The 11,844-nt window shown below is 39.3% G+C and overlaps 1 protein-coding gene across 1 annotated transcript in view; it reads right to left on the bottom strand.

Annotated features, from left to right (window-relative positions):
• Window positions 1–427: 427 nt before the first annotated feature.
• Pdk3 (pyruvate dehydrogenase kinase 3) overlaps window positions 428–11,844 on the bottom strand; it is a 75,882-nt gene continuing 64,465 nt past the window's right edge. The window contains exon 12 of the mRNA XM_027431907.2: window positions 428–10,217. Within this exon, the coding sequence (XP_027287708.1) occupies window positions 10,187–10,217 (31 nt within the window). The 3' untranslated portion in view covers window positions 428–10,186. The remainder of the gene's footprint in view (window positions 10,218–11,844) is intronic.

The following is an 11,844-nucleotide window of genomic DNA, read 5'->3' as shown; positions in this document are numbered from 1 at the left end:
GTGTGGGTGGTTTGCCCAAAACAATCCAGTTTATATCCATTTACACAGTCTACAACCTAATAGTGTTCCTTTTGCTCAAAAGGGTCCTGACTGGACATCATATGGTCCACTTACCCATGCACATGGACCATATTTAGGATGATGCCATGGGAATATATACTGGTGTGCATTTCCTGTGTTTTATACATAGGATGGGTTTCCCTAAAAATGGGATTTCAGTGTTCTTTGCTACAGAGAACCCAACTAATTGATTTTTCACTTTGATCAATCAAAAGAACTTGCCAGTGTCCTTGTGCATCCAGGCAACTTGCAAGGCACATGCTGCTGCTTACGTGTTAAATTTCAGAAACAGCAGGCAAAGTTTATCTCCTCGAGAGTGATGAGAATACAAACCACAGAGAGCTCAGAAACCACCACACTAATGAGCTGTGAAAAACAACTGCCGTTTTATTGTTCTGGTTACCAGGGTACAGAATTGCCCATGAGGCAGGATAGGTCTCGTTATGACAAACAACAGATTGCTCAGCAACTCATGAGGAGCATGGTACAAGCCACACAGGTCTCTGGTTGTGTTTTTCCAACAGTCACAACACACTTCTCTCTGTGGAACACAGAGTGACAAATGACCCCATCTACTCATTCTTCATTCATGACAGCATAACTTATGGGGCCAAGCTTCATTCTGTGAACCACGAGGTTGCTCGGAAACTGTGGACATGTGTGTACATTCATCACTGGGACTACTAGGTCAACAGAGGCACAGAGTGAATCAGGTCAGACTTGAACTTAGGGGTACAGACTGCAACAGACATTTATTACATGTGTAAGTTAATATTTGTCCCTTATCAAACCAGCAATTACTCCATTTAGACAACACTAATAAGTCAAGGAGTTACAAAGAGAACCTGGCAAAACCTTGAACTTTTCACTCACGCCTCTTCTGCCTAGTTGAAGCATCTCCCAGACATTCCAAACTTGTGTTCTAAGGAAGCAGTCCCAATTCAAGCACTTGGGTGGGAACTTGGAACAGCAGATGCTCTGTTTATAACCCTTAAGCAGCAGTAATGACTTCAGATACTGTCAAAGCACAAATTCTGCAGAGATGAGGGTTAGCCATCCATTTTTTCTAAAGGTGTCATTGTCCAGGACTGACTCACGTACAATTCAAGCTCCAATCCTGAGTATAGGTTTAGGAGAGAAGGGCCTATAGCAATAGCAAAGGGGAAACTGTGGAGACAAGAGGACCCAATTCCTGCATCATGCAGTATAACTCACAGTAATTTGTTTCCTCTGTTTCCAATGCTAGGGGTTAAAGCCAGGCCTCCACATATGCCAGGAAAGTGCCCAACCACTGTGCTACATCCCCAGCCCAGTTCCCTGCAAATTTGAAATCACTTACTGCTTTATATTATAGGTAAACTTTGCCTTTGCTGTCCACCTGAGTCGATATACTTATTAGTCTCCAAAACTTTTATTGGTCTAAATCATCTGCCAGATCTAAAAGGAACATTTTGATGTGAAAAGCAACTAAATGACGTTGTGTTTTCCCCCAGGAAGTTATATAAATACCCAATAAGAGAGGGAACAGATACAGGGCCTTTTATGCTGTGCCTTCTATTTTCCTTTTCTCGCTGGATAAACAGCTGGGAAAAGCTGCTTCCTGAAAGGACTTGCCAAGTGAAGCTGCAAGATCCAGCCTGGTCCCTCTTTAGTGGCAGGCAGTCTCAAGCCTTCTCATATCCCTATAGTGACAGGCTTCAGTTGTCAATATGCTCACACATGCTAATTAAACATGTGGGATCATAAGCTCAACATTTAAGTTAAAGGCATGAGCCAGATCTTCCTAAAGGTAATGATTTTTAATTTAAAAAAATTAAGATTTAGGTTTTTCAAAATAGGTTAAATGACAAAAAGAAAATAGAAATTATGTGAAAGGGCTGCTATAATGTAAACAATATCACATTTGGTACCACCCTGACATCGAAAACTTTCTGGATTCAGCATGGCTAAATGCCGACTGCCATTGACGTATCACAGTGAACTTTCACAATTTCTTTGTGGCTATCATGCATCAATATCCAAAACAAAGTTCATACTGAACATTAATGTATTTTTTCTCTCTCTCAAGAATCTGAAGGTAAGATCATTTTAAACATGAGTAGTTTTGCTATAATATGCATTCTGTTGGAACTGCAGAACAGTTAGACCAGCCATACCTGTCAGACTTTGGTATCTTTTTACTGAGCAAACTGCAAGGCCAGCATTGCTTAGTTACCAGACATATGGGATCTTCAACATTTACAAAAGTTATCCAGAGCATTTAAATTAATAGGCCACTTTTAAAGGAAGTCAGAATTACTTAATGGGATGCTCTTTTAAGTGAAAGCTTACTATCGTAAAAGGATCCTGTTCCAAAGGAGTATAGAACCTTCCCTGAAAGCCACTACACAAATGGCCAAACAGAACCAAACTGCAGGGGGTTTCTGTGAAAATCTCAAAGGGTGTTAGACCCATCTCTGTCCTACACAAAGGAAATTTGGGTGTCACTTCTTGCAAAAAGGACAAGTTCAGGTTTCCTGGGTAAGCTTATATTGCTGAGACAATACCTTTGAAACTCTCACTGTGAAATTCAGACACATACCACAATATGAACAAAACAGTTGCAGATCTTCTCAGAGTCTGTTCCCTGAGACAGGCAAGCTGAAAGATAAGCCTTTACTCAAAAAGAAAGAACATCTAAACCCAATTTGATCTAAGTCTTCTCTTTTTTTTTTCTTGTAAGTGAACACTTGCTGCAAAGGCATGCCTGGGTTACATGCTCTCACACTCTCTCCCCTGATTCTTCACGTAAAGCCACAGTTTGCTAAAGAAATAAAAAGATAGTTCTCATCATTTAAACAAACAAGCTGGAATCCGAAGAGAATTCACTGGAAGGAAACTGTAATTCTTCATTTTTGCAAACTATAATAGGAAAAGTTAGAGCAAGCTTAATGGAAGCCTGTAGTGATTAGAACTTTTAAAGAATGCAAGTATAATTTGGTACTTTTGAAAAACAGAATGTGAAAAACAAATCCAAAATACCTCTCTATGTAAATTAAAGCTCAAGCCATGGTATTGAAAATTAAGATGATTTACATAATCTACTATCCTGTGTTTTTTAGTAATTAACCTTCCTGAGGCTGATTCTGTTCTCCTTGCTGTTTGCTTAGCTAAAATGCTTAATAAAATTTTTACAGAATATATTACCCTCTCCATAGATGAATACTATTTTGAACTACAACCTGACAAAAACCTAACGACATTTAATTATGCTTGATTAATCCAAATGTCACTGAGATTTATAGGAGAGACTTTTTCAGGTTAAGTTCATATTCCTCTTTACTGTACACATCCCAGATCTACTCTTCTCAGACTATCTCAGCTCTCTAGTGGTTTCTAAATTTCAGCAAAAACCCCACAGTCCTAACTGGACCATGAGACTCCACAGTTCAGCTTTCTTTCTTTTCACTTCCAAGGGACCTATGGACAGACTCCATCAAAGGCTGATAGCACCATTTTGAATTGGTTGGTGCTGTGCCTGTAGTCACCTTCACTTAGCAAGCATGCAGAGAACTAGGGTCAGTTCTGCAATTTGGGTAGATTTCTGTACAGTGAAATGTACATATGGGATATCTTGACTTCATTAAAATACTCAAAGGACACTGTGAGATGAGAGGTGCTTTCCTTTAACTTTCTAGAACTACCAAATGTATGGAGACTTTCAGTACTGATGCTCCCAGATAATTTTGTGATGGAAAATCAGGCAGTTTAAAGGGTGAGAAACTGGATCTACTATGGACACTATTAAATTGACTCTATCCCCTTCTCCAACCAGTCAAAGCTCTCACTGCTGGCTCACTCAGATCTGTCCCAAGGAGGCAGAGAGCTGGGCAAGGAGAACAAGCCCCCACTGTGGCTCGAATACTCCCTCTTAGGGCAAGTGAATTTTCTGCCAGGAAGCTGTGTGGCATACACCAACTGTCAGCCCATGTTCTGGCCACTTCAAACTCTATCATGGAGATAGGAGGAATTCATGTCCCTACTTCAGAAACAGAAATATGGACATAGAGGTTTCTCCAGACTTCTGTGGCTGGAATACGACCTTCATTGTGGCAAGTGAACATGGCTGGTATCAGCTGTAGACTTCAGAGGGAAGCCTTCTTGGATGCCCTTCATCCACTTCTGAAATGAGCTGATGTGTTAAACAGGGCCCCCTCCTGACCAACAGTGATTTTAACCCTAGTCTCATTATCCAGATACTTCTAAACTTTGAACTAAAACACTATGTGGGACCTAGAGATTGAACTCACGTCATTATCAGTCATGATGTCAAGCACCGTTATAGCTCAGCCCATCTCACTGGTCCTTAAATGGTCATATTTCTGAAGTCCTACAAAGATGTATCAAAATCTATAGCAAGTTTTTTGTTACAAATAATCAAATGGCAGCCCTTATTATTCCATGAGAGTTGATTGTGCAAGCTGTCCCCTGCCCCCGTTGGCCAGGGAGACAATGACTGGAATGGGCTCAGTACCATTATCTATCTACTGAAGCTGTGGTACAAGGACCTCAGTAGGGATCGTGCTGAGTAGAGAGTGAAGAGCCAAGCACAGAAGACCGACTCTCAGACTTCAGACGTATAGATTGGGAAATCATGAACACTTGCTTCTCTGAAGAATACACCTGTCCTTTATGAAATTGAAGTCTTTCACTTTCCCCACAGTAATTGTTTCCAAAGTGAACCAGGAAATTACTCTATCTTGTCCCTATGAGAACAGGGGTTCACGAGGCAGGGATTCCACACTGCTTTCATCACTGTCACATGCCCAGAATCGAGTACAGTTTCCAGCATGTGGTAGGCACAATATATTACTGAAATCGAAGACTGAACCTCATTATCTTCCTTCCCATGACTCCTCTGTCTGCCCCCTTCACTTCCAGTGTCCCTTAGCTGAGGACAGCTGTGTTCAATCATCTATTCCACAGCAGCACAGCCCAAGGCAGAGTGACCTCAGGGAAATGCCCTGCCTCATGCATGGTTTGGTAGATAGTACAATGCTATCGTTTGTGGTCCTTGATGGTTGTATGAGCGCTCTGATGGTGACAAAGTTTGCTGCTGGCTGTCTACTAGAATGTCTGGCTACTGAGGCAAGGAAGTTTCAGAATTATAAGCATTCCAAATAACCTCTTACTCCATGATCTACCTGCAAATACACTTTCCAAAATATTATCCCATGGTCTTCTATGATAGGCCCAGACCTACAAACTGCTTGAATGCGTATTGACAAATAGCATGAATAAGCCATAATGAAGCCTTTGTGCCTCTTTCCTTACATCCTTCCCTCCCTTCTTCAGCCTGTGTTCTTCCTCCAATTCTTCCCCTTCTTCCCTTTTTTCTTCCTTTCCTCTCCTTTCACACAGGTTTTCAGGGAAGCCTTACATTTACTTCTGCCTTCAACTCCTGCAGGCTGGGATTACAAGACTACCTCAGTAGGACCAACAGAGATTTCTATTTCTTAAAGAACCACATTTTAAAATGGCTGACTGAAAAGACAGAAAACATGTCACAGTGAAGCTCTTAGAATGTTCAACACCCTCAGTGAGCTTGTCTACAAACTGCTCATAAAACAAGCTTACACTTCTCTCCATAATTCTGATTATGCCCTAGTATTAAGTATTCTACCATATTTAATTAACAAATTAATCACTGTCAATGGCTGATAACATATCAAGTTCATTAAAATTTCACATGTCCCTCTATTTTCAAACCAGAAGGTACTGATATCTCTAATCAGTGTGGCAGGAACTGGAGTTAAAAGTTATCTTTTCACCCAGAAGAGCAAACAAAAATCCTTCATTGATTAAATCATTAATGGTGCTCTCCTGCTGGTAATATTGGTTCCTTCTGCTTACTAACATATAGATTATGAAGGACATTATCTTTAAAGTCAATGTTTAAGCATCTGGACCACTGGCAAAGACAGCAGAATAAATATATGTTTATGTAAGTGTTCTATCCCCCCTGGACAGCACACATGTCCAAAAACTGAGCGAAAAATGATTTATGATGAAACTAATAAGAGCCACAATCCCACGGCACAGTCCCTGGGAGTGTGCCTGGCAGAGTAAGCAAAAGATACACAAATACATTCTGGAAAAAGATTGATTTCAGAAACCCTGAAAAATTTAGACCAAAAGGCTTAGTCCTCAAAGAAAAAAGGTATCAAAGAGGACTGAAATAATGGGCTAAATTAAAAAAATAAAAATATGAAAGAAGTGAAAGCAATCCATTAGGTTTTTTTTAAAAAAAAAACAAAATCGGTGAAATGGAGGATAAGACTCAAGAGTGGAAAGATCATGGATGAAGGAAGACAAGGAGATGAAAGTCATAAAAAAAAGATAAATGTGGAAAATGGGTAACACAACACTGATAGAGAAACACATTTCTGAAGAACAGAACAGTACAAAATGATAAAAATGTAATAAGGCCCAAAATGTGGCTAGTTAAAGCTGTTTACCAGAAAAAGGCAAGACAACCACCAACCCTGAGCTATACTGAAACAAAGTTACAAAATATCAAGGATAAACAAGCAACCATGCCAAACAAGCAGGTTGTCTACAAAACTGAAAGAAAAATCCACCTGTACTCAAGGACTTCAGAGAACCAGCAGATATAGATAATAAAGTCTCTAAAGAACCTATGGGTGACAGAATGTGATTCAAGATACTGATAGCCAGCCAAGCTATTATTGTAAGCAATGGCAATAGAAAGAATGTGTAAGAGCATCTAATTGAAGCTGTAATTGAATCTACTAAAACACAGAACCATCAGCTTCCAAATGTAGAATCTTTGTACAAAAAGGCTGGCAGCAGGCACTAATCTCATTCAAATATAAACTCTACTCATGACCTACACTAGTCTAAATTTGTCCATTTTACAAGGCAAAAGCGCCTAATCCACTTGTCTCCTCTAACTGTGTCAGAATGGAAACACACCAAAGAAAACCTTTCCTGAGTATAACTGCCTTACATTACAGAAAACTGCTGATTTACAGATCATCCTCGAGGATTAATATGCCCAATAAATTCCTCTAAAGAGATCATATTGTTCAGAGCACTGGCCTAGGAACAGGAAGCCCCAAGCACTGACTTTGGTTCTGCTATTCACTTGGCATGTCTCCTTGGCAAGAAACTTAACTGCTTTGGAATTCACATGACAAATAAAAGCTACTTTGCACAGTCTACCTCATGGATCCCATGGGGTGCTGGATATTAAGTTCTTTGGAATCTCTAAGGAGGACTATAAAACCATGTCACTAGGTAGAAAGAAGCCTTTGTATTATGACACCAAACTAGATATTCCAAGACAGCAATGAATCACATGACTCATGTGGATCCATTTCTAATTCCTGTCACTTCACCACATTTTAAAGACATCTCTTAGCACTACAAAAAGAAATTCAGTATACTGCCCAAAATCATTACCAATTTGAAGTTATGGATATCTGAACAACTTAGAAAGATGTTTCCACACCCACTATTCCAAGTTTCTATTAGTTTTCATCCTTTGACTCAACAAATACATATTAATACAAATACCTACTACATGCCAGGTAGTATTTCAAATAGTACACATGACTCCCAAATACTTAAGAGTATAAACTGGAGGGCATTATGGAGAAAGGGGGAAGAATTCAGCTGAAAATGGGTCAACATTAATTTGTAAATATATAGAAATTCACAGAGTGAGGGGGACATGCTTAAGCACAGAGGACCATGCCCCATCAGTAGAAAAAGATACACAAACATGCCAGTCGAGGGGAAAATAAACATTGAGAATGCAGGATGTTCCTCAAACTCTTCTTGTGGTTGGTTTAGGGCTGAGGTTAAATTACTAATGACAATAAGACAGGAACAGCTGGAATGTACTAGGCTTAGATGGACACGTGTTAAGTCCAAGAATGTTAGTGAAGGCCTGTGGATTAAATCCTTAAGACATTTAAACAAAAGCTGGCTTTTCAAAAAAAAAAAACTTAGTAAGAATATGACAAAGCTTTTCTATGCTATAACTAATCCTTATGTGGTATTTGTTGTGGGAGTGCAGCAATCAGTGGGCAGCCTTCAAACAATAAAAACAGTACTGAAGCAAGTCAACAGATACTGCAATATGACTCTGCAATATGACTCTGTTGTCTCCTTTCTCCTACAGTCAAACTTGCAAGTGTTTAGGAAGATGGCTGGAAATTGACTCAGTAAGATATGGACATACTGTGCTGTTTCTAAGGCAGTCAGGGTCTTTAAATGTAAAGGACCATTATGTTCATAGCCTTTCCTCATAAGAAAATAGTCATACAGCTTAACCTTCAAGACCCTGACTTAGCCCTGTGAGCAGTGAGTCTCTGTCATCACTCTCTCTGAAGTTTATCAACATTCTTTTTGCTTGACTATGTCAGCTCTGTAATGAGGTCTTTATAAAGACCAAAAGGAGTTACCAGGGACTCAAGTAATACAAGGAACTGAAGGAAAATCAGATGCTGTGTGACTCAAAGAAAGTTACAACCGAGCCAACCTCAGCTAAGCTGCAACAAATCTCTGAGGCAAATGCCTTCACTGTGGTGGCAGTGGAGACAACTACAGTAATGGACAAGTTACAATTTTTTAAAAGAGGAAGTCTTGTTATGCAACCCAGGCAATGATCATGATTCTCCTGCCTGAACATCTAGAGCACTGAGATTTCAGGTGTATACTACCATGCCTGGCTACAAAACTAAAACTTCTAAATCTGGATTCAATATTGAAAAATTGGACAGAAACATCTATAAATCCAGTAAATGAAAGCAGTAGTCAGAGAGGATGACATTCACATGAAAAAATATAATGAACAGAGAAACACATACCTAGGAGCTGATTAAGCTAGGTGTTGGTTTGCATCCAGACTCTTAGATAGCTTCTATTATTAAGGATAAATACCATCATTTTTCTTTCCTTACCACAGGTCCTCTGCTAATTCCTACTTCTAACTTTTAGCAAAAGAGATTCTAAAAATCAGATTGAGGACCAGGTAGCAGTGGCACACACCTTTAATCCCAGTACTCAGGAGGCAGAGGCAGGCAGATCTCTACAAGTTTGAGGTCAGCCTGGTATACATAGTGAGTTCCAGGACAGTCAGAGCTGTTACACAGAGAAACCTTGTCTCAAAAAATCAAAAACAAAACTGGATAAAAGTAATGACGATGAAAATTATCAAGATCTATAACATTTTCCAAAATAAACTAGAATGTTTGCCTCTGATATTCTGTTTTACAGCAAGTCAAGTACATCACAAAGGCACTTCTAGTTCCTAAAATGATTACAAGAGGAATTTCATATGGCAAAGAAACAGTAACAGCTTTAACAGAAACACACAACTGCATTTCCCACTCTTTATAAGTCTGATGTTGACTAGAAGGTAGTTTTTCACTTAAAATCTTTCAAACCAAGGTGTTAAGTGAGAAATTCCAAGACAACTTTTAGAGTGCTTTAATCGATGGAACAGAAGTATGCAAATGAACTTTAAAGTAAAAATAATACAAATGAATAGGTTCTAACATGAAAGTACCACACCTCACACTGAGAATACAGTCAGATGGAAGTCAGCAAAAGTCTAAATCAGTGAGTGAAGTGGGAATGCATATAAGGACAGGAAGAACCCTGGAACTGTATTTTCAAGATGTACTCCACTGATGCCTTCCACTCCCAGACTCCCCAGGCCCTAGCTGGAGGTCACAAACCACAACAGTAGATCTGCTGTATTGGAATGAGCAAGCTCAGACTCTTGGGAAGACTTCAGACACTAAACTCCATGACAAGATATACAGTATAGGGTAAGAGCGCTAAGGAGGTTCTGGGCTCTCCTGTGATGGGTGCAAATGATGCCACAGAAAGACGCCATGAAAAATTGCTCAGGTTACAACTTTAGTGGAAGATACAAGTGGATTAACTATAGGAAGGGCTCCATGGAAACACTGAGCCAATATAAAGGAAGCAACATATTCAAGCATTGGGAATAACAATAGTGCCACGGTTAAGAGTTGGTAGAATAAGGGTCTCTGGTTAACTTGCAGAAGAAGATAATCTTTCTTCAGAGACGACCACAGCACTCGATTTTCTACAAAGTTCTATTAGTCTTGATCTTGTCCCTATGAAGAAAAGAATCCATAGAGAGCTCATGAGTATAACCCTTCTCTTTTAACTAAAACTTACTCAGAAAATTTATAGTGATAATTCCAAAACCTTTGCCTTAACTCAGAATTATTTTCTATAGTTACCACAGAAAAAGCAGCAATCTATTACTTACATAAACTTTATAACAGTTCTTTACTCACAATTAAAAGTTTCATTAGAAACTGGGCGTGGTGGTGCATGCCTTTAATCCCAGCATTCAGGAAGCAGAGGTAGGTGGACCTTTGTGAGTTAGAGGGCAGCCTGATCTATATAGTGATTTCCAGGACTGCCAGGGTTATGTAGAGAGATGCTGTCTCAAATAAGTAAGTAAGTAAGTAAATAAATAAATAAATAAATAAAGCAATAAAAAATTTCAATTACAACCATAAAATGGCTGCTAATGCATATGGAATTACTTCTTGGCCTGAGAAAGTCTCAATTTAGAACAGTGGTGAGGGTTTTAAACTTTGAATATACCCCAAACCGCACTGTATACTTCAAAAGAGTAAACTGTATGGTATGTGAACTATATTTCAATAAAACTGCTAGGGTTAGATTAGGGTTAGGGTTAGCTCAAGGTTAGGGGTTAGAGTAAGGGTTAGTTAAAACTAAATAATATCCTTTTCAGACCTCTTTCCATATAGGCACTGATTTTCCCATTCCCTACATGTTTAACCTTTATTTGTAGAGCTTAACGTTTTTTCACTTGCCAAGGTAACTACTTTATTATTTCACTTTTGCTAAAATTTGTTTGAAACATGTTGGAAATTAGGACTGATCCTTAATTAGCACACACTATATTAAGTAATTTACTGTGGGTCTCGCTATGTAACTCTACCAGACCTGGAATTTGCTATATAGATGATGGCTGGCCGCAAAGTCATAGATTCATCTGCCTCTGCCTCTCATAACCTGGGATTATGGCATGAGCCACCATGCCCAGATAAAGTATGGCCTTGAAAACAGCTTTCAGTTAAAATCACCATTCCACACCCCCAAATGATTCTTACGAAAGATGGCTTCTGGTACTACCCAAATTACTCCATGTAGCTGAGTAACAGTTTGAATTAACTGGCTACAAGGATGACCAATATGAAATCTGGCTTACATACAGACTGAAAATGGGATTGCAGTTTGATCTGATACAGTAAACTGATCTGATACAGAAAGAGATACAATCAAGCCTTGTGTAGCTGGTCAAAGCACAACTCCTCCCTGGGAAAAAAATCACCCACTGTGGGAGCAGCAGGGATAACTTTCTTGCTACTATCATATGACGGATGATGAATGACTTAATCCCCTTGAAATTTCATGTTTTGAGATGAGCTGCATGGAGACCCACTATGTGTTTCTTCAGGAAAGATTAAAGAGCAGTACAGATGTGTGTTATCCTTTATACCACATATTAAAAAACATCAGCATAGCCCTTCACAGTTGATGGCTTCTGGTGGGGGTTGGGGTAGAGAAATAAAGAACTCAGTTATCTTTAATGGTTTGGCCACTGGGAGTTTGACCATGCTCCAATGTTTATATGGGCAACACAAATTGGACTTGCTGTATTTTTTTCTTTTTTTTGGGGGGGAAGGGTGAGAGGGTGGACCT

This window comes from Cricetulus griseus, chromosome X (assembly GCF_003668045.3).
Source record: "Cricetulus griseus strain 17A/GY chromosome X, alternate assembly CriGri-PICRH-1.0, whole genome shotgun sequence".
In the NCBI taxonomy this organism is placed as follows: domain Eukaryota; kingdom Metazoa; phylum Chordata; class Mammalia; order Rodentia; family Cricetidae; genus Cricetulus; species Cricetulus griseus.
This window is presented reverse-complemented; position numbering and strand designations above follow the sequence as displayed.